The sequence below is a fragment of the Filicampus tigris genome, chromosome 20 (assembly GCF_054856515.1).
Source record: "Filicampus tigris isolate MCC_2025a chromosome 20, RoL_Ftig_1.0, whole genome shotgun sequence".
Classification (NCBI taxonomy): Eukaryota; Metazoa; Chordata; class Actinopteri; order Syngnathiformes; family Syngnathidae; genus Filicampus; species Filicampus tigris.
This window is the reverse complement of record NC_141236.1, coordinates 11815178-11838950: the sequence shown is the minus strand read 5'-3', so window position 1 is coordinate 11838950 and position 23773 is coordinate 11815178. Positions and strand designations below refer to the sequence as shown.

Sequence of the window (23773 nt, the reverse complement as noted above, 5' to 3'; positions counted from 1 at the left end):
TTTATTGACCGGTATTTATACTCATTGGTGGGGAAACATCCCATTAGCTCCTCCTGAAACTGATAGCCAAAAATGCTCAGCAATCAAAGTAAGAATCACTTTGAATTTAGTCGACACAAACTTGTTTTGTACATTGATTTATTTTTACTGCCACATTGTAGCGTCTTCATTGTATAAATTTTGTTTCCATTACCTTTACTGTAAAGACTCATTTGTGAACAGTAGTCGAATTAAATAGTTGTAATCAACTTTAACAAGAGAGAAATTAGGTTTGGAATGGTACAATTGTGGGCGACAAACCTGACAAGCTACATTGGACCTAAGCGCGAATGAAATCCTGCCACATTCACTTGATCAGCAGCTGTTCTATACGGAAACACAGTTGGTGGACTGTGTCAAACGCATAGCCACGCAGCACATGCATCTGTTCAGCTGAGAGTCACTTTTAATGCACTGAAGCTAACGCTAACCACAAATGGGGAACATAAAGCAGCGGGTGGGGGGGGGGGGGGTGGGTGGGGCGCAACACTGCCTTTGGATGCGATTTTATCGCAGTTTGTCCTTCATCCGAGTGGGCTGGTGCTTACGCTACGGGCGCATTTGTTTGTGTCTCGTCTCACATTCCCCTTATGTGCCCATGCGTATTTGCATGTAGGTTTATGTGTGACAGACTCAGCAGAACTGTGGCGAAGCTAATGGCTAAATAACGACCCCCGCGGCTCATTGGCCACCGCGCTGTTGACGTTAACAAAAAATAATGCTTTGTTGGTGCCTCATAGAGTGGCCAGGGGCATTTTTTTTAATTACTCAACTGCAGACAGTACAAGGCGTCTATTGAGGGTGGGAGGTGGAGGATGGGGCTATATTGTTTTTTTATTGATAGGATTCAGAATCATATGAAATAACACAATGTTAGTAGAATCCAAAGAGCGTGTTAAACAAAAATGACTCCTACTCCAAAATAACATGCGGTTAAAATGTTGATTTGTATTTAAAACACTTCTACTTAATAGACTTCCCTCATGCAGTATACATGATGTGTAGATATTGTACATGACTACATCGGCCATAAACTTGAAATGAAGTTAGTAACGGACTACGGCGCTGCCAAAGAGGTGAGGGTGTGAGTTTGGTGGGCTGCAGGCTTCGCCGCGTGGAATAGCAGGTGCCCTGACGAGAGGGGGAGGGGGGGGAGGAGCTTACCTCGGGGGGCTTCAGGAAAGGAAGAGGAGGAGGGGTTGAGGAGAGGACGCTTATAAGGCCCTTGGGACACACAAGATAAGGCATATCCAGCTGCGCACATTTAGACGGCGTTAGATGGGAGGACAAAGTGGAAAAGCAAAGATGAAAGAAGGAAGACATTTGTTTACAAAAAGCAGAAATGATGGCGACCGAGTAACAATATCCACGTTGTAATTTGGACATTTTGACAGCTGAAGACGTCTTTTTTCTGATTTGCAGTGTTTTTTCTGGCTGGCTCTGCAAATATCCTCCAGCTAATCCACGGAGGCTAACAGAAGATAATGAGATTAGGACACTGCAGGTTTCTCGGGTTTCTCTTTTAACGTGCGCTACTTCTGCTCCACATTTATCAATGGATGTGCGCACTGCAGTGTGGGAACGGACCAACATTTACGTCTTTATCACCCCTCGGATTTTAGCCTCCCTACAATATGAATTGACTCTCGTTTTATATGCCTAAAATAATCACAATCTGTTTGTGGTTGAACCCTGGTGAGGCATTCGCAAATTCACATTTGTGGATTTGTATGTCGAAGTGAGTTCAAGGGCTTCATTTAGACAAAAGTAGTGCTTTTGTCACCATCTTGTGGCATCTTGTTACCAAGGAACTATGTTGATGTGAGTTTAAGGGCTTCTTTTAGACAAAAATATTGCTTTTGTCACCATTTTGTGGCATCTATAGGCAATTTTGACATTTTTTTAGGAAGGGCGTCAATTACTGGCGGATTTTGCCTGTTTGCAGAACCCGGTCCCCATCACTGTTGACTATACCATTGGGAATATTGAAAAGCGTTACGTTCCTATTCCACCCAATTTGGGCTACTTGTGTAGAACTGACTGAGTCTGTATGTGCGTTCGCCACGGGAGAACCATTACAACCAATCAAGCGAAACACAGGTAATCAATGTTAATCTACTGGCGAGATGACAGCATAACGTATTCAAACCCATCTGCCTAAAATCACATTTGCACCATTTGCGCATGCAGAATGTATGTTTATGGCCAGCGTGCAGACAAACAGCTTTTATCATCTTTAGGCCTCACTCTAACATGCAGCATGTAATTCCTCAAATCCTCCCCCCCAAGAGTGACTGTCTATCTGCGGGGTCCGTCTGCGGAGGTGCGGGGGCGGTTAACTAATAAGACGCAAATCACTGCAGGAGGCCCCGGCTGTAAACGGAGCGCAACAACCTCCCTCCTCTGACGCAAATAAAGTCTTATGTACTGTGACGCGTGCGGCTCGCCGATTAATTATACATTATAAAAACTTCTCCTTCTCATCGCGGCCAAGCTCGTCCCCCCCTCGTAAACGGCGTATTGCATTCTGGAGGACCCTCGCTCGCAGCAGCGGCGCGCTTCGACCTCATTGACAGCAGTGTAATGAGCGCTGATTGACAATGAGCTTGACTGATTCTCGGAGAGGAAGACCTCGCCCCTCCCACTCCGCATGAGAGCCTTTAATGTCGTGTACGCAAACAAGCATTCGGCCTGCGAGGAAGCGCCGTGTGCGTTTGAAGTGGAACACATCAGAAGACAGCCCGCGGTTCTGATGTAACGATCACGCAAGTCATAGCTAACGGGATCGACTGGTCGGTGAGCGACGCGTTGCCAAGTCAGGTCTGCAAATATAGACCCCGTCATTTGAAATCAGTAATACGGACAAATACAAGTATGTCGTTCTCGCTCTCGTTCTTGTTTCCACCAAGCAGTACGGTGAAAGAGTGACAGAGCGGATTATTTGCCCATTGCAAGTGCTAACAGTACAGAGGATTTGAATCCTCTTTTGTCCTAATTCAGTTTTCAGTGATTTTCAGGGTGGATCGAGAACGTATCAGACGCGATAAACGGGGGCTGACTGTAATACCGTCCTAAAAAGGCGATCGTCTAGCTCCACTTCCGGAAGCGAATCCAACGGATCAGTTTACAATGGAAACGCCCCAAAACCAGAAACCCGCCGGACTGTTCCGTTGGGTGGGAACGTAGCCAAGTCACAAGACGCACCTTCTGTTTCCGCCTCTCCTTCCGCTTGTCTTCGGTGTCCTGAAGCATCTTCTCTCGCCACAGGTCGAAAAAGTAGGAAGGATTAGTGTAGAACTTGAGACCCTCCTTCCCGTCGTCCCTGCACACAAAAGGAACAGCGGTATGTTGTTAACAACATGCCATAGTTTCTTCACCTTTGAGCATTCAAGCTCTTTGGAAGAGGTTTTTCAGGATTCGGGTCAGGGTTTGTCGCGTGAGGTTATGACCCTTCATAGCCACAAGACTGATCACCATGGTGACAATCTGACTTGATGCAGCTAGCCATTCCAAGGCCAACAAACGGGCCTGTTCTATATCAACGCCTGACACAAGTGCCATTGGGTAATAAACCAGATCGTCCCCGAGCCACGAACGGCTTTGTCGCCTGCTCCTTCGGACAGCTGAGTTAGTGATTTAGGTGAAACCAACCACGTTCTACTGCTGATTACTCGAGAACAGAAAATGCTAGCAAAACGTTTTCTCCTGGCGAGAGAAGAGAGTCTACTCTTTCTTTTAATAGGTTTGTCACAGGGCACGCGTTCTGTGGTTCTTGAATGATGACTAGAATACTGTCAGATGGCTGGCAGTGAATGAGTTAATGATCATCAGGATTATCTGGTGCCGATCCGGGTTAGGATTGTTCGGCCTTGGAGGCTGTTTGTAAACTCCATTGTTTGGTGCATCTTGGAGGCTCGGTCGTTAGCAAGTCTGTATCACGGTCGAGAGGTTCTTTGGAACACAAACTGTATCGTTTTTGAGTATCGTGGAAAAACGGGAAATTTGGTAGATGGATGGGATGATGGAAATAACTCCAAGAATTGTGACCAGAATTTGTTTGTAGATTCTGACAACGAGATTTTCTTTTGTTCATCATCCAAATCTCTGGTGCTGATCCACATTAGGAGACGGCATTTCGTGTGGTGATTTGACATCAGTCATTAGCGAATTTGTTTCAAGTTCCTCATTCATTCCTTCACATGTTCAGTTGTTCCTCTTGACTCACTCCCTCGAAAGGTTTTTCACGATCACCTGGGGGAGCTCCTACCGTCACAGGGCAGAAGATGTAAAACGAGCTGGAAAATCCACAGTGGTGGTTGTCACATCAGTGTTGTCTCTTGAAGATAAAAAGGATCACACCGAGATGCACTGCCAAGAGAAATTCTTTCATATCAGTCGGTGGAACAGAAAGGGAAGGACTCCACCTTTCTGACATATTCTTCTGCTCAAGGGGTCTCCTCAGGCTTTGAAGATATTCTTCATTCATAAATTCGAACCTCCTGGCTTCTCTCATTTGGTGCACGATGCTGTGAACTGGCTCGTCTTCCAAGTCTCAGTGTGGCCAGTCAAACTTCTTTGACTACAAAGCGTTTGTTCCTGTCATTTTCGACAACAGCGTACCAAATGTATTTGTCGAGAGAAGAATTATGCTCGAAAATTCAAGGCCTTTGATAAGAAAACGCTCAGCAGCACAGGCTTAAACAACAGGCAACAAAACTAATTCCACAATTGGATCATACAAGGGCAAAGAGAGTGTTTGCATACATCATCATGCAGGGATGTAGCTCTGCATATTTAAAGTGCTGATTTGCTTGTGGACGGTGGGGGGCGGGGAGCGATGTGGCTGCACTCTTTATCTAAGAAGCCTGGGGAGAATTCCCAGTGAGCCTTCTGGTGTGAGGTGTAAAGGAGAGGGCTGGGAAAAAAAAAAACAGCAGTAGAAGGGCTCGATGCGCAAAGCAGTGAAGAGCTGAAAAACGAACATGAAGTATAATCTCTGCGAGCAGTCCTGATCAGCCAGTGCTGCGGCGAGTGTACATCCGCCTTCCTCGAGGCCACTGTGTAGTTGAACCCAAATTAACTGTAGCCAGCCGCCGGCAAGCCAGACAGCTGACATTTAGACCCCGTCCACAGCACATTTTTGAGCTGCTGTTCAACCGTCAGCGGTACGTCGTCTCTTGCAAATCACCACTGATGGTGAGTAAGACCTCAGCCGGCACCAGGCAAGGACAGAAGCCGAGGATGTCAGACACCCACGCCTTCCCCTCACTTGGTCTCAGGACCTAAGGGCATGTGTTCTGTGACATCATCAAAGCAGAAGAGCACAAATTCTGACCTGTAGGGCGTGAGGATGTTGAGAGGCGGCGGCTGCTCGCAGGCCTGGTAGGTCTCCTGCATGGGTACAGGCAGCGAGTCGCGGTCAAACAGCTGTTGGTCCTGGATAGTGGAACTCCTGAAAGCCTTCCTCATGGTGATGTCCTGTAGTGACACTGAAGTGACACATTGCAAGCTATCGTTAGGTATCTGCTCACCCGGAAACACCAGCAACAAGAGTACTTGAAGGGCTTATGCATCTCAATCGGTACCAATCGTACCAATCCCCATCTGGTTATATTCTTTTCTCACACCCAAGTCTTAACTCGTTGAAAAAATGTATTTGCGGCCCTTTCGGATTTGCTTGTGAAACCGTTGAACACACTACGTCATCATGCCCCCTGTAGGATCTTCAGCTCAATACTTGGCAACCTATTTTAGTGAGACGAGGCTGCAGGACACTTCCATTGATTTGCCAAGGACCGCCGCGTTAACTCTCAATCTGTGGAGCCGAGTAGAGATGCCAAATGTTGGGCAGAAATCTGGAGACCTGAATTATTCAAGTGACAAATGGACTGCTAGCCCGGGAAAAGCAATGTGGCGTACTGAACCAAAGAATTAAACACGTTTTAAGTTTTCTGAAAGGACAAATCGAAAGCATTCAACCTCTACATTATACACCGAATGGAGTCGCGTACGACAACTGATCTAAAAACAGCAAAAGGTGATGAGTTCGGCAGACTCAGCACATCCACGTGGGATTCGAGGCGGATGCGAAGTGGAAAGTAGTGGGGGGCAGTGTGCTGCTGAGGCAGACTACAAAACTATCACGAAAGTGTCTGAAAGCTCAGAATACACTCTGTTGACAAAAGTAAACTTATCCTGAGAGGGAAACATGGCGCATGGCAGATTCTGTCTAAATGCTAAAAATTCAAGTGTGTGAAGACAGAGGTGTTAAGGGTTCAGCTTTGGCACCCGTAAATAGATTGCGGCAGATACATTCGCCCCTAAGGAAAACGTTCCTGTACCGTTTTGAAAGCACTCGCAACGGAGTTCCGTTCCCACGGCGGGGATCTAATCCGAATCTGTACGTAAACCGAAAACGATTCCTCCAGTTGATGAATATAAATGTCGACCGCAGCCGAAAGTCCAGCCATGATGGGGTTTGGGACCATATTCAAACATGGGACGGCCATTTGGTGATCTACCATATAGTGAGTGAGAAAAGCGGCAGTGGGCTAGGTAGGTGGGTAGGTAGAGCAACTACCCTTCGATTGTGTTGTCCTCCACTTGCGTATTGGAATGCAAGTTGAAATCCGGAGGATGTGCAAATGGGATACGTTTTGCTCATCTGTCAACATGCGGTTCTCATTGGGAAACTTCCCTCTGTTACACTGCGGCTCATTTGCAAGTGGACTATTTCCATCCTGCCAGCACCTCCAACGCAACAGCCGTTCGCCGGAATTAAGATGCGCCGACCAAGCAAGAAATCGCTTAGCATGCCGGTCCATCTCTCTCCAATGCAAATACTGTCCCATATTCCTTTCGCCTTCTGCCGTCCTTTGCTTTGGACTTCAAAACAACTTTTTTTCCCCCCCTTCTATTTTCAATAACTGCTGGCTGGTTTTGGGAGAAACCTGCCACGCTATAATGTCCACACAGGGATTTCATCAGTCTTGTAGCCTTAGCACTCACACCAAATTCCCAAGAACTTGTTTGACGCTTTATTAGGCCGGCCTGCCAGGAAAAAAGCCTTTTGGAGGTGATCATAGTGTGAGATATGAAGGCAACGGAGGAAATCTGAGCCATGAGGGTTTGACGAGAAGAGAAAAACGAGATGGGGAAAAAAAAAAAAAAAAACAAGTTTGGAAAAGTGGCGACAGAAGGAGAGCAAAGCCGAGGGATTAAGCGACAAAACCGTAGGAGAGCCACCCCTGAGAGATTTGTGGTGGCTTTGTGGCCTTCTATATTAGCCTGCCGTGATATAACAGTGCCATTAAATAAGGGTGGGGTGCGTGGGAGAGGGGGGGAGGGGATACAGGCCATTACTTTGATGGGCTAAAGTGATCGGGAAAGAGAGTCTGACAACACACAAATAGCATCCACGCAAGATGGAGCAAAGGCAGGGATCAATCAGTCAGATGGAAGAGGACAACGGGGACAAAAGAGGATATGAAGAACAAAATGAGGGACTGACACCCTTGGAAGGGAGAAAGGCGAGCTCGACCGTGTGCCACTTTCCATCCGATTTATGAATGCACACATTTGTGTGATTAAAAGCAGGTGTGACCTTAACCGTTTAGCCAGCCACGGCCTGCTCCGCAATTCCGTATACATCACCCGTTGCTCGCGTCCCTCCGACCTTCAGCTGAACATCTCTCATGTCGTCCGCCTGCTTCCGTGTCCGTTGACTCGGAAACCATCAAGCACGATTCCCTTCAGGGCGTCCGTCCGAGCCATGTTGGCCTGCCTCCGTTTGATCTTTTTCGCCGACTATTCACAGCTGCGTCGTGATGATAAGGGAACCGGCCGGTTCAGTGATTGTAAACCAGTGCTGAAGACTTTTGTCTAAATACTGTTCATCCTTTCTCTCACGAATTATTGAACACGTTTCTGTCCAGTAAGTAGCAGACGCGACACGACCCGACTATGAGGTTAATGATGATGCCGATTGATCGCGTGAGACCGTCGAATGACAGCACGAATGCTGACTGAAAAGTTAAAACTGACTGAAAACTGACTAAAAACCTTTGACACAAATTGTGAAACCGTAACCAATTATAGTGCTGCCACAATGATTGACATGCGAGAGCATCCGATAACTGGTAGAAAACAGATGTGCGGTCACCCGCTGCGTTATAATTCTTCCTATGATGCCAATCATTTTTATTTTTAAACTCAATGGCGTGTTGGGAAGCAGACGGCACAGGCTGCTGATTGCCACTTTTTTGTTGTTGTTGTTGTTGTTGTAGCAATTCCAAAATGTGTCACGATGACAAATGATACTCGGTGGATTTGCATGACTGATAACTGGAAACGGAGCCAATTGCGCCTGTAAAAGTAGTTGGGGCATCAATACCAAAAAAGTCTCCTCAGGCCGCCGATTCAGCTCAGTTATAGGTAGACTTTTCCTGTCTTTATTCAAGCTATCGACCATGCACAGGTCTCAAAAGAGAGACAGAAAATGCTCCGTGGCTATTTATTTCAGCAAGAATTGATCTGTTTGTTCGCTTATATTCTGATGGGGCCGGGCTTGGGTATTTCAAAAATTGTTTCAGTCTCCTGTACTCTACTCAACCCCCATCGTCCTTTCTTCACACTACAGTCCTGATTTATGATTACAACCCCCACTCTCCACCACTCCACTCTTCCAGCACACCACAGACCGTCACCATCACAAAGTCAATTGCGAGCGCATGCGTTCAAAGACGCACTGAGGAAACGAGCCTTTTGTGTGACATGTTTCTCGAAGGCAATCAACACGCGTCATGTTATGAAAGAACCGTGCTCACACACGCCCCTTTGAGCCTGCATCAGGGCCGTAACCGAAGACATTTTATCTGCCTGAGCCGTTTATACAAAACTCCGTGACAGCACAACCTCCAAAGGCACCTAGTGAAAACGGTTGGTAAATGTACTTGAAATATACAGAACAGCGACACAGAGGGGAAAAAAAAGGGAGATAAGTGGTAGCTTTGTGGCGCCAAGGCACCCATTTTATATGAAAAAAAAAAATCTCACAGCATTCCAGCCCAAAGAAAAGTCTCAAAAAGTACGAATACAAAAATACTGTCGATCTTATCTTGATTTACTCACGAGTTGACTTACTCAGTACTGGATCTGTTTGATTGGATGCGAAGCTGATATACTCGCAGGAAGCCATGATTTTTCTTCCTGTTGTTCAGTTGGTGGATATGCAGGTTTATTGTAACTTCTTCAATTGTTGAAACTAAATGTAAAACTGCATAAAAGAAAAGCGAATGAAACATTTACGTCCACTAGCTTAAGGCTAATATATCATTTGAAACGCAATAGACGAGCTAAGGGAAATTAGCATAAACGTTGTGGTAGTTATAAACCATCCAACAACCGCTGCTTTAACACACACGAAGCAGCAACGCATACCTTTGCTTTAACTTCATGAACGGTATGTACTGGAAGAGGTGTCGGAGGAATAGAAGAATTGATGTGCAGCGCCGGGCACTGCAGCAGAAAAAAGCAGTCAAGTGTGAAGGAACGATCGCGCAGTTATCTGGGCCAGGTTGCAACGGCTTTCTCAGCAGGTTTATGATAGCCCGGTCTGTTCCACACACCAACCTTCTTCACTTAAGTCATCCTCTCGTCTTTTTTTTTTTTAACACTTAAAAAAAAAAAAAAAAAAAAAAAAAAAAAGTATGGGCGAAATTCTTTTGGGAATTAGAACAAGCTGGATGTCACAAAGAGCGTCACGGAACAGATCGCGTTCCACTTTGGAGGTCTCCACCGCCTCACGCGGCTCCGTGTCAGCGACAACTGAAGCAGTTGAGCGTCACACACAGCTGCGTCACGGGAAATCGATAGGCCGCTTTGATGCTGGATATTACCCGGCTGCGATTCTCTCCTTTTATGTTTCCGCCTAAACGCCAGGGCTGTGCACGAACCGAGTGGTGCCTCGAATTGAGGTGCAAATTGGCCGGAGGGCAACACTCACATCTCGGTGGAGGAATATTTTGGCCGGTTAATGAGACAACAGTTTAGCTTTGCGCTAGCTAGCTGGTACGACAGAAATAGAGATGGATTTATGCAACCAAAGCTGGGAAAAACACCCTGGCCAGGTTATGACGAGGGATGCTGGAAGTTGAAGTAAGCAATTTTAAACTAAAAGGAAAAACACTTCAACGGTTCAGTACACGGATACGACTTCAAATAATGAATGAAGCGCTTTGGACACCGTATAGTGCAGATAAAGTACTACGTACGTGTACTCCATTTACCATTTTGATCAAATTAGCAGAGGTGGGCATTCCGTCAGTCCGTTTTTCTGACGTTTTTTGACGGACCAACGGACTGCTGACCAACTTACTAACTGACTGACAAACCGACGATGACAATTCAGTTCAGACTGACGAATGACAGGCCAGCAAAATTGAGTAAAGTCTACAAATTCGATTATTCATTTGTAGGGCGATGAAGCCTTTTTCGGCCAAGGTGCAATAAGTATCCGATTTGAACACAAATCGAGACCACAGATTTCGGGCGCGAGTCTGAGCTCTACTAAACCACCTGTTGCGCCGATCATTATTGTTCTTCAACACTTCCGCATTGTCACGCAATGACTCTGAGCAGAAATGAACGCTTCCAATTGTGGCTGTTAATAATACGAAAAAAAGAAAATTAAAAAAAAGAGGTAGACAACAGTGCTCACATTCTTCCTCTTTGGGGTCCAGCTGTGTGACGCTGATGGAGAGGCGGTCCACGCGCTCCTGCAGGGAGTTGACCCGAAAGGAGAAGGAGTGGGCCTCGTTGAACAGCTCCCCGAACAGGTCTTCTGCATATTTGCCTAAAAACGAGATGAATTAATCACAGATTAATCACGAGGCAAAAACAACAAAATGTCACTGTAGTTTGAAACATTGTTGGCGTGCGCACTGACTGAGGCTGCTGAGCTGTCGGATGACGCTGGCCAAGGAGATGTTGGTCACGCATTCCAACTCGTTCTTGATGTTCCTCGGCAGCGCCGTGTGGCACAGGTGCCGGGGCTCGATGGTGCGCTTCACCAGCGGCATCCTGGGAGGGGAAGCGTGAGTGAGCATCATCGGTAAACCCGACGCTGGCCGAACGGCTTAGCATGTTGGAGGGGAGGCAAAGGGAATCCACCAAAAAAAAAACCCAAATAAAACACTTTGTTGATGTGATTCATCTTGGAAGCCTCTTGAATGAAGACATCAATGCCCATAAGTGGCAAAAAAAAAAAAAAAAAAGCGCTCCTTTTATAGCTTGTTAAGCGAGTTTGACTGAAGCGTCCATGTGATGTTACCGTGACGGAAAAGCTAACAAACCGCTAAAACTCCTCCGCGCCTTTAAAATAACAAGACGTCTTCGGCGCTCTTTGAAGATTGTTTTCATTGCCGTCATCCATCTTCGACATCTCCATTCACTCCCATCGGAGACTCCTCGATTTTCAGCGGCTTTTTCCATTCGAAATAATAGGTGTGCATTTACAAACCGGACAAAAGTAAAGAGGAGATTTGCATGCACAAGCGCTATGCCTTCACCCGCTGAGGATTTCCACACCGCGCAGTGACATGACGACACTTGACAGGACTTTTCCCACGAGCATAGTGCTGTCATTTTTCATGGCTTTCCCAAGAGAAGCTGGCGAGCACACACGCGTGTCCCAGTTCTGACTTATAGTGGGAACATTTGAAATAAAGTAGAGGAAGACTGGACAGTCGGGATGTAACGATTCACTCAAACCCCGATTCGATTTTCAATTTCTAATTTTCGATTCGATTAAAAAAAATAAAATAAAAATCACGACCATGCTTGTCTCTGCGCGCTGGTGCTGTGCTGCAACCATCCACAAACGCAATAAGCGATGTTTGGCCCAACTGCATAATTTGATCTACACATTCAAAATGCGGTGTAAATGGAAAAAACGATTAGGAGGAACATCATTTTTTCGCACTCTAAATGAGTATATCTTTTGTTAGGTGTTGCTGCTTAGGGCCTGTGAGTGCCGAGATGTCCGAGTTCATAAACGCAACACTTGGTGCGACTCGAATCGAGTATTCGATAAATAGATTTTATTCTATTTTTACAGCGATGCATATTTTAAGCATCTTAAATCAAATGAAAATAGATTTTCGATTAATCGTTACATTCCTACTGGACAGAGAAAACAACATTAAAGGGGAAATCAACCCAAACATATTTTTTTAATTGGTGCTGAACCAATGCTGATTGGTTGACCAGTCGGGCTGTCCGGAAGGACACTCTGCTATCTGTAATTATTGATATTCCCATGAGGTCGTTAGAAGCCACTCCGATAACAAAAGTCCACATTTTTGCCCATGGAACTGTCCCAATGTGAGATGTCAGTGCACTTCACTAGACGTCCCCTCAGCCGGCATTGAAGGAATAACAATGCAAATGTGCTCGGCGCTCCCGAACGTGTCGTCTTTGATAATCGTCACTTTCATGCCAATCAGTCGAAGCAATCACTGTCGTATTCACGTTGGCCCGTCAGGCTGAAAGTACACAAAGGCATTGCTGATAACAAAAGATTTCTGGTGTCGGCCACAATGGCTTCTCCATGACGACGGGTTCAGGCAAATGACACCGGCGGTAACGACATCGAGATTGCACTGCGAGTCATCGAAACGACACGGCTGATGGGTCTTTGTGCGCGGGGGACTGTGCTTTCTCTTTATTTCGCTCGTACTTCTGACTCATGCTACGCTAATTCAATCCTTTGCCATTTGCACAGTGGGCTCGCCTTTGTGTTTTTGCTCATTCCCCGAGGTGGCAAAAGCACTCCCATTCCGCACTTAAGTAGAAATATAGACACACACAAAAATGACGGGTCGGAAGTAGATCTGACTCAGCGCCTTTACAAAGTACAGTAAGTCAAAGTGCACACGTACGGACTGTGAAATGTGGAAAGTAAAAGTGGCAATGAAACACAGAAGACTCTCTGAGCTAAAATGGAAATATTAGCCGTTTTTGCAAGGGATAAAGAATATATGCCTATGAGTATCGACATATGCTCTGTCCACATGTATTGCCATCACTTGTGTTCAAATATAAGTTGTTAAAAGTTTGACAAATAACGTAACATTGATGCTAATTTCTTGAGCCCGTCTGTGGCATTTTGTGTTGCGTGTTAGCAAGAAGCTAGCCGGCTCTCCTAAGACAGTTCATGTGAATTGATCAAATACCCAACATGTACTTCAAATTGTTTTATGTTTAGTTTGACAGTAAAGTTCAACTGCCAAACTGACGCCGACCTGTTGTGAAGTTTGTTGCCACCATAGCTAGAGCTTGGAAAACCTATCAAGTGTATTTTGACAAATTTAGGAATAGAAAGTACAGATATCGCTTTACAAATGTAGGTAGTAAAAGTTCAAAAGTTTTGAGAAAAATGAATACTTAGAGCTACCCCAAAAAAAATGTACTTGTGTACAGTCACAAAATATAAATACTGTACTTGATGACTTCCCAGCACTGCTAACTCCGTAGCGGTGTCCTGCTCTGTGGCTCATCGCCATGGTAACAGGTCTCTAACAGACCTTATCCCAAGAGAGGGGAAAAAGGCAGGAGGAGGAATATCTGACATTCCTTGAAGGATGAAGGGATGGCAGAGGGGTGTAGAGGTGGTGGGGGTCGAGGTGTGTGTGGGGGGGGGGGCTCTCCTCTGATGTAGCTCATTGCATTGGGGACAATATGTCAATAGAGTGTCTTTACTGAATCCTAACGGAGCGTTTCCTCACTCCATCCATCCGTGGACCTCTCAGTATGGAGCAGGTCAAGTGGCTTCTATTTGGACAACACCCTTGGTACACACAAGCGCCTTTGTGTCGCACAAGAAGATCACGCTCTTTCCTGTCCCTTTGATTAAGCCGTTTATTATATCGAAGGCAAGGACAAGGACCCGGAATGCCACTCGCCCTCCGCATGTCTGTAGAACACATCGAGTGTCTTTAAAATGCGCTGCCAGCCTTGCACACGTTGAGCGGTGCCACGACACTCCAACATCGGGTGAAGTGTGATAGCGTTGATGAAAACGTCAACCTTCTCGTGTTGCAGGCCTAAAAATATGCAGATATTGTCAGGTCGGGCCGAGCAAACTAGCACAGACTGCGGTAGTACTGACAAAGGCAGAATAGCAAATGTTACATTTCCTTCATTGGTTATGGAGGGGAATTATTATTAAAATATCCGCTTCAAGCCAAAATGGGACTTTACTTTCTGTCTTTTCGGGCATAGGTTCTTGAGACTTTTTTTGTGGCTCAACTCATGACGGACTAATTTTCCTGTTGCTAAGTCAAACTTGTCACTCAAATTGCCACTTCAAACCAAAATGTCAGACTTCCCGAGTCTTTTCAAACATGGATTCTTGAGGCTTTTTTGGGTGAGTCTACTGGTGGTTGACATGCCTAATTAATTTCGTTTTGCTCAAGTCAAACTCGCTTTCGGGACAGAATTTGGGGGATGGGGGGGAAAAAAAATCGAATCACAAAGCTTGAGTGTCCGTGATAGTGTCCATTCAAAGCTGCATCAATGATGAACTTTGTGCTGGGAGTGAGTAGACACACAAAGTCCTCTTGAGTATTTTCTTACTAATTGATTTGAGTTGAGTAGTCATTTATTAGGCTCAATTTATCTCAGTGATTACACGCACACACAAATACACAGTCACAACGAAATATTCATGGCCGTCTACCCTCAATGAGCCGAGTGTCTGATGAACAAACGGAATCAAACAAGTTGATCTGCTGAGCGCACAGAAAAGCCGTCGCAATGAATAATGAACGCCTCGCTTTCAATAATAGATGCCTGTATGCTCGCACTGTGCTTGTTTGGCCTGTGAGGGAAATTTCATTATCGCGAGTCCCTCGCCATATGCGCAGATACGAAGGCAAGCCGTCAGCTCCAGCAGCTGCAATTACCGTCGGAGACAATACAATAAAAGGACAGATGCAAAATAACGAGAGGCCACTGGATTCGTACGATCGGCATCGGCCGTGTTGTTGAGCGTAAAAAACACCCGGGTACAAATTGAAAAATCGAAATGAATCCAGCCGAACTTGTAAAGAGTCGTACAGAGATGATTGCAAGACACACACCGAGCAACGGGACGGGGATGGTTGTTTTAATTTATATAAAAATATTTTTGTTGATTTTTATTTATTTATTTATTTTTTTAAAGACAAAATACTTTTTTTTTTTTTTTTTAATCGAGCGCACAAGAAAAAGGCTAAATTAAAAAAAAAGTAATCCAACTAAACTTAAATAATCATTTGGGGGGAAAACTAATAAAAACTAACAAACCTGCTCTCAAAAAATTAATTAAAATGAACTATATTAAAAAAAAAAAAAAAAAAAAAAAAAGACCTCCAAACGAAATGAAAACTAAAAAATCCCAAACTGTGTTAACTCAGTTTGAGATCTGCCCCCTTGATGTTGTGTCCTGTGCTTTGTCCCACAACTGAAAATAAATGCGACAAAATTGGATCAGGCTTGCATTAGAAGCACTCGAGAGGGATGACTCAATTAATGCCTGGGCCGGCCCCTCATTCCCCTCCCGACTCATTACATCATCATTGCTTTTGGTTTCTGTTGAAGGATAACAAAAGCGCTCAAGTGGAGCGCGTCCTGCCCCGAGCAGATAACTGACGTGCTTCCATCAAGTTCCCCGTAGTTTTATTTGTACGGACGAGTGGAACGCTGTCTTTTCACAGAGGGTTGTGTTAAAAAAAAAAAACCCCACATTTTTTAAATATATATGAAAGTCCACTACGTGAACCACTACACTATCTCAGGCTGCCCACCAATCAAATGGCTGCAATGTCGAGCTCCAAGACGTCTATGCTTTTATTTGACTCCCACGTTCGAGTGTTTTCAAAGACGCCGGTGCATGCACGCCACGTGACTGTCAAAACTGCTCCCGCACACTTCCTGGTTAATCTCAGCCGGTCAGTCAGGACTCGAGCTGGTGTGTCCCCTCCAGTCATTGTCGCCTCCCTGAGCGGGTCTGTGAGGATCTCTGAGTCATTGTACGCTTGTCAGTCACAATCAAAGATGCGCCATTTGGGCAGAGAAAAAAAAAAAGGAAAAAAATCGGCATGCTCATCATCCACATACCTCCTCCTCCTCCTCATGTTTCCCACGCAGCAGAGCCCTTCAGCCTCTCTGCATTGTTAGTGTCCAAGCTGGGATGTTAGTTTAGCACAATCGCTCTGCGTTTACGTTCAGACGAAGCATCAAGTCTCCAGGAAAGGAGGGAGTAGTAGGATAAACGGTGGGGATAATTCTGGCACATGTTGACAACCCAGAATAAAACTACTTTAGCTACTACTTGGACACTTCCTGGTTCATGGATCGTGACGAGAAAATCGGAATAAATTGCAGCTGCCGCACTTTTAACCAGATCGTTCGGCAAATATGCAGACTTAATCCGACACCACCAGTGGCTGTTTTTCACAAAAAGGGGGCGGAGATGCAGATGTCCAGTATATTAAATGCTACAAAAAAAACAAAAAACACACACGTTTCCATGGAACTGTACTGGGACCACTGTTATAATGTACGATATTAAAGAAGGCTATTTGTCTTATTTAAAACACTGATTTGTCATTCAATTATTAGTTGAAATGACATATGTACAGCACAAGCAACAATACCGTGTAATTCTTGACTATGTATAAACACATTCAAGTAGTAGGCTGGAGTTTTGCCGATTAACCACCGATATGTTCTAATTTAAGTGTCATAGTCGGGCAGAATGGCGTCCTTGCGCCGGTTGTCTTGAGTCGACGTGGCGGGCCACTATTTGCACGAATGCAGTTCATTTCTAATCCTTTCCGAGTTTGAATTCAAACGAGACACATTCATGATATAGTAACAAGATAAAGATCACGTTAAACAAGCACTGACGCACACTCTCAACTCCAGGTTTGACCCACAATCCACAGCACTGCTTGGCATTCGAATACTCCGAGCTCACGGTGTTGCATAGCGTGCGGTGTCCTCAAAAGAACACGGCGTTAGTGGCAAGTGGCCATGTCAAAAAGAATGACATTTTTCGCAGTAGCAGCTAGCTTGGCTCGCGGAATGCCTTCCCTCTCTGACCTGAAAGGCAGTGAATCACATTCACACATCTTCGCCATCTTCCAGTCCACTGCAGCGGCCCAAGGAGCACGCACACGCACACGCGCGCACGCGTGTGCCAAAGACACAAGACCTTTGCAAAGTCAAAGTGCAAGATGCATCAATGTGAGTGCACACATACGTTTTCGACCGGCGCTTTGCCAGTCTTATATAAGAGCAGCTTCATGCACACAGATGCACACCAAGCTGTAGGCATGCGTCTATAAATGAAAGCGGTTACGTAAGGGCCACTTGTGTCTTTCCCCGCCCCCGCCCCCTTACCCCTTCCATTCAGTTTGCTTTGTGGATTATTTTATTTTTGACGTATATTGTTAGTTTTGTCATCCATCGTTTGACGCCAGATGCCGCCCGCGTGCAAGGATGAAAATCCAAATTCCTCGCAATTTAGCATCCTCATCTGTTTACTCTGCATTTGGACCACATCTCTAGCATAAGGTCAGTTTTGTGGCCACCTCAAACCAGGATGGCTCGCGTTTTTCTTGGGACTTTTTTGTGGGTCCACTCATGATTGCCACGCCTACTGAAATCCTCCTTGCTCACTGGCTTTCGTGGCTGAATTCTCTCCCCAAAAGGCACTAAAATGGCCTTTTCAAAGCACAGTTTTCAGACATGGCTCCTTGAGACTTTTTTGTGGGTCTAATCATAAGCGAAATGCTTACCAAATTTCAAGCAGTGAAATTATTTTCAACCAAAAAGAAAAGGCCAAAACGACACTAAAATGGGCTTTTCAAATCATACTGATCGACTTTCTGTGTGTTTTCAAGCACAGCTATTTTGACTTTTTGGTGGGTCCCATCCTGAGAGAAATTCCCATCTAATCTCATGCAGCTAAATTTAACTGGCTTTGGAATCTGAATTTCCAATAACCAAAATGACCCGCAAATGTCCTTTTTTTTAAACCCAAATGGTTGACTTCCTGTCTGTTTTAGGGTTAGCATAGCTGCTCAAGACTTTTTGAAAGACATTCCTACGGAATTTCATGCCGCTTTTTTAAGCCGGCTTCGGGCGGACTTTTCCATGAAGAGAAACGGCCCTAAAATTGCCGTTTCAAGGCAAAATGGCCGACTTCCTGCAATCTTTTGGCCATGGCTTCTTGAGACTTGTCTGTGGGTCTACTCGTGATCAATATACCGACAGCATTTCACTAGTCACTCAGCGAAAGTCCAATTTGAATTTTGAAAACAACGCCCAAGGATCAGTTCCCAGCTCAATTTAAATCATGATTCCTTTTTGCCTTGTGCACTGCAGTAGTCATTTGTCCTGATGAAATGACAGCACTTAGCTCTGAACTCACACACCGAATTTGATTCCATAATGTGACGGTAGAATGAAGGCTGCCCAACTGATGATTTCACTCAGCGCCGCAGAAAAAAAGCCAATGTTCCCGTTTGAGCTCGTAAAAAGTCGAGTCTCATCACCCAGCAGGTTTTGTGCCAGAGGGGGCTCGCCACGTCAATCCGAAGATGTTATTATCATAGGCGTATCTTAATTGGAAGCAACAGTTGTTAAGAACCTCTGCTGCAAACTGACGGAAAAATGTAGCGGGGCTACGCTAACGCTTCTTTTCGTGCAGAAACGCTGCTTCAGAGCCATCTTTAGTCAGGTTATTAAAAGTCGTTGACCTAAAAGAATGGTAGTGAGAGGGTTTCTACTCGAATCAAACCTTTATGCTAATTTAAACATAGGCTTTTCCTGAACTCACCTTTCGGTGCTCATAACAATAGCCCTTCTGGAAAATCCTGTTTTGAGTTCCAAACAAAGCTACGTCGGAGCGAGGAAGCTATCAAACACAATCCAAACACTGAGCACCAGAGGAGTGGCCTGGATGGTTTTTCATTGTGCACTTCATTCCCGCAGAATAATCCAGGTCACTCACCGGATACTATGTTGCTTCATTTTGTTAAACGGTAGCCCAGTGCCTTTGTTGTTGCCAGAATGTTTGACACCGGACCTGTTTGCCATCCGGTCAGTGTCTATGGATGCCAATGCTTAAATGATTGTTACAAATGTATCATTGAAGACTTTTTGGAAAGAGGCTTAAAGACTAAAACAATCCAAACATATCATTTTTTCAAGAATATGTTCCCAGCAGGCCCACTAGTTGAAACATGGCATTGTGATGAATATTGCGTTTGTGGAATAAGAGTTAGTCCACTCGTTTTCAGCCGTTTCAGGGGGCGGCCATTTTGTCATTTCTGTCGCCTGAAAATGGCATCAGAACGACCCAGGGCTCAGGTAACGGCCAATCACGGCTCCGCTTCAGAAAACAGGTCAGCCGTGATTGGTCGTTACCTGAGCCCTGAGCAGTTGTGATGTCATTTTCACTCGACATAAGTGACAAAATGGCCGCCGCCAGAGATGGCTAAAAACAGGTGGATTAACTCATATTCCACAAAAGCAATATTAGTCAAAATGACTTGTTTCAACTAGTGGGCTTGCATAGAACATATTCTTGCAAAAAATACGTTTGGGTTGACTTCCACTTTAAGAAGCGTTATATCGCCTGCTCGGGCCACAACGACGCTCACATTTGGATGCAAGTAGATAAATAAAATGCAGCAGGACAAAAAAAAAACAAAAACAAAGCAAACAAAAAACACTTCATAAGAATCAACAAACTGATTTTATAACGTGACGGGAGAATCTTTCCGACTGCTCTGACCTCCTTTTTCAGTGCCAGTCAGCAAACTCAAAAAAAAACCCCAAAAAAACTGCTGCTGTCGTGCAAAGAAATGACCAAAACAGCACATTTGGACTTGCTTTTAAGTGTCACGGGCCACTAAATTCTCGTCCATGACCAAGTCCGGACAACAGGGAAGCGCGGGGAGTGAGTTGCAAAGGACAAGTAGCGCAGAAGCACAAGGGAGGCAAGGCCCAGCCGTCCAAATGGAGCCTGGTGTCCGACTGTCGGGCTCGCGGAGAGCGGGGCACAGAAGCCGCATTATTGTGCAGCCGTGGGCCCCTGCCAAGAGGACCAACAATAGTTCCTGTGTGAGTGCGTGGCAGCCCCTGGAGCATCCCAACAGCTGAGAGATACGAGCTGGGACTGTCCAAATGGCACGTAAAGCATTGCAACTTTGCCCCCTTTTGTCTCGCCCAGCCACCTTGCTCGTTATTTTGTCGGCATACACTTCTCTCGCCCGCCTCCAGCGAGGAACGGGGGAAGCAGATATTTCGTTTTTTGAAGGGAGTCTAAAAGAGACTGGCTCAGGATCAGAGCTATGTCAACAAAGATGAGAGGTCCAACAGCCTCAGCGGGAGGCGGGCCAAAGCTCCTCGATCGCACGGCCTTGAGAAAAAAACGCACGCCCCCCCACCAAAAAAAAAAAGAAAAGAAGCATGAGAATGGCAAACTGAGCCGCCTCCTGTGCCCAATTTTTTGATGCTATTTAAGCAATGCTCTGCATTTTGTTTCATGAAACATTAACTGCGGTTGCTATGATAAACAATGACTTCTCAATTACAGAGGTGGTTTTGAGTGCGCATTTTGCGCAATTATGTTTTAGGGTTCACCCGATTTTCAGGATAAAACATTCAGTGTCTCTATGCGGCCCAACGAAAACCGATCCTATAGCCGAGTCATGTGACGGCTTTGGATGCCACAGTGCCAAGGTGTTAACGTGAACAGCTGCAAAGGGGCCCGCCGTCTATTTTGCACATAGCTGCTTTCATTTTGCCACTTTCCCAGAGCACACGGAGCGATGTTGTCACATTAAAAGTACGACTTACTGCAAACTATCATTTAACAGTCTTCACGCGCCCCTTTCACACAGAGAAAATGTCACGGTTTGAACCAGCGTGATGCAATCACACTACATCAGACCGCAAATTTAGCAAGAACCAGTGGTGGGCGCTCGGAGGCGCCGAGTGACATTTAAAACCAAAATTGTCATCATTGTTCCATGAATAGTTTTGTCCCCCCCCTTTCATTTTGTCAACTTTAGTCTTGGCCGCTCTTCTTCCAGTACTTGTAAGCGGATGTTAACACATCTTGTCCAGTCGCATTTCAGCTTCACTGTGTTGCCGTGTCAATGTAATCTGCCCAGGACCTCCAGAATCGGTCGAGCCAGAAATGAGTTAACAATGGCACTCTTCCTTTAACCGATCGGATTTCACATTCGTCCTCGCGGGGCTCTCAATGATGTCATCGTTTTCAGGTTCTCTGATTGGTTGGTCTGAACAAAACTTGCCCCAGCCAAATTTGCTTAGCAAAACACCCAATACATCTCTGCTGAGTATGAATAATTTGATCTCATTTTTGTTTTTAATACGAAGAAATAGCAGAAAAAAATGGAATAAAGAAATAAACTTACAAATAAAGAAATTAAATAAATAGTGTAATTACTGTACAAACTGTAATGTTTGTCTTAGTGTCTGAACAGCAGCTCCTTGTGAGTGTTTTCATTGGTCTCGTTCAGTACGCTGCAGAAAGTGCATTTAGTCGTCTTTCTCACTCCACTCAACTTCATTTGAGCTCCTCTGGGATGGGACATCGGCCGGCTCTGCATTGTTCAAAGTCCAGTAGCGCCGATATTCTCCACTCAATAAAACAGCGCGGCCAAAACGCTGCAAACGGCCTAGCACGATGCATAAAAGGATGCAACGTGTCAAATAAGAGAGAAAGTAACGACACTGTTGTAAACAGGCTGCCGCTGATGTTCTGGAGTGCATGGATTTGTTTTCCTAACCTGCTTTCTGGGTAGCTGTGGATTTGGATCAGATTGGGTAACTCAATTAGTGGAGCCCAGGTTTCAAAGCAAACATGGTGAAGCGGCATTTTCCTGTTATGCTGCAGGCAAATGGAATAATAAGTTGCCAAAAGATGTGAAGTCAGCCCCAAGTTGAACTGGCTTTAAATCCAGGTTGAAAACAATGCTTTTTTTCCCACTTCCACATCCCTTTGATGAAGATTTTTTTGTAAGCATTTTAAAAATCAATTTCACAATACGCTCTTCTCGCAAATTTCAGAAAGCTACTTTTTATTTCTTTCCTTTGCTTTCAAATGTTTTTAAATATTATGTTTGTGAAGCACATTGAGTTGCCTTGTGTGTGAAATGTTCTGTTTCAATAAAATTGCCTTGCCTTTTACCCAAAGTTGGGTTAATTATTTTCGACCCAGCAGATTGGGTCAACGATTGGATTTGGGTGGGCCGTCATTTGGGAGGTTTTGTGTACTGAAGTTGAAGTAAATTGAATCTTCGAATGTTTTCTTCTTAGAAAATGTTGCTAATAAAATGGACGTTTTAACAGCTATGCTGATAACCTGGTCGCTTGAACTCATCAAAATCCCTACCCAACAACTGGGTCAAATCCTCAACCATATAACCCAGCAAAAGCACTGGGTTAGCCAGTTAACCCAGTTTGGGTTACCTTTGCCCCAGTACAGAGACATCACACATGCACGTGGAGATCATGCAGACTCCCCACAGGAAGGAGGAGCTGAGATTCAAACTCAGAACCTCAACCATGAAGCAGAAATGGGAACCACTAGTAGTGCTCCGAGACATTTTCAAAACTGTTACTTGAAACGGACTGGTTTTTTTTCTTCCCTTTTTACTTTTTCATTGTAGATTTAAGGGTACCTGCACCCTGAAGGCATGCCCCTAAAGGTACCTCGTGTACTTTTTGCCCCCAATGAATGTAATCCCATCCTCATCTTGAAGCAGATTTCCACACTAAATGACACTGTTTACAGTGCCCACTCTAGCGCTAGTAGCACAAAGAAGGTTTCGGATTTCACCAAGCATGATCTTTTTTTTCTTCTTCTTCTTTTCTTTTTCCACTGTGCTACAAGAAGCCTCCCCATCCCCCATTATACGGCAACTGCAGACTGGGCTGGCTGATAGACCCCATCCATCCTCTCCAGTGAGCAAATTCAATCACGTCGCCTTGAAGCGCCGGCGTTTGCTTAAGCAGGGAGCCCCCCCAAATCCTGACAGCCACATGTTATATTATGTCAGCTTCGTGCTCTTCACGGTCAATATTTGCTCTGCCACTAATGTGATGTTGCGCAGGGCCAACATGTCAAGAGGCTGCTGCCCAGATGTGGGGCACGCTGCAGTGTAATTAGTTCACATCAGCACGGAATTTTTACTTGCAATCATTATCATTGGCTGTTTGTTTCTTTACACTTTAAATCCGATGAATGCCGCTATGTGGTAGAGTCAGTAGCCTACTAAAGTTGCGACGTCTGCTCCATACTGTTAGCCGGAGAAACGTCTTAAAATGTGACACGCGGGTATAAAGACACGCAAAACATGCACGCACTTTGGACAAATACCTGTTTAGTTCGATTAAATCCCTCTTCTTCCTTTTGCCCCCTTTTTTTTTATTATTTCCGATCCATCCTCATTTGGGGGTCGAGCATGCCGCCGTGTGCAAGCATTTAAATCCCCGGTTTGTGTCCATGACTGTCCCTCGTATCAAATGTGCTTCTCAATGCAACAAGAGGCGGAGGAGGAGGAGCCCGCCACTTTTCTTCCAAAGTGGATTCCTGTGCGTAGTGATGAGTGAAATAGGCACCAAGGAAAGTCCGTTCATCTATCAGCAA

The 23773-nt window shown here is 45.1% G+C and overlaps 1 protein-coding gene across 4 annotated transcripts in view; it reads right to left on the bottom strand.

The window, feature by feature from the left end:
• wasf1 (WASP family member 1) overlaps positions 1 to 23712 on the bottom strand; it is a 30227-nt gene extending 6515 nt beyond the window's left edge. The window contains exons 1-6 of one of the 4 annotated variants that reach the window (XM_086018991.1): positions 18926 to 18999; positions 10985 to 11118; positions 10757 to 10891; positions 5375 to 5528; positions 3244 to 3361; positions 1204 to 1293 (exon numbers count right to left, since the gene is read on the bottom strand). In XM_086018991.1, coding sequence (XP_085875117.1) covers positions 1204 to 1293; positions 3244 to 3361; positions 5375 to 5528; positions 10757 to 10891; positions 10985 to 11118; positions 18926 to 18939 — 645 coding nt within the window. In that variant the 5' untranslated portion in view covers positions 18940 to 18999. Of the gene's footprint in view, positions 1 to 1203; positions 1294 to 3243; positions 3362 to 5374; positions 5529 to 10756; positions 10892 to 10984; positions 11119 to 18925; positions 19000 to 23503 lie in introns of those variants that run through there. The other 3 variants (XM_086018988.1, XM_086018987.1, XM_086018989.1) reach the window with 3 other exon arrangements.
• Between the last annotated feature and the right edge of the window lie 61 nt (positions 23713 to 23773).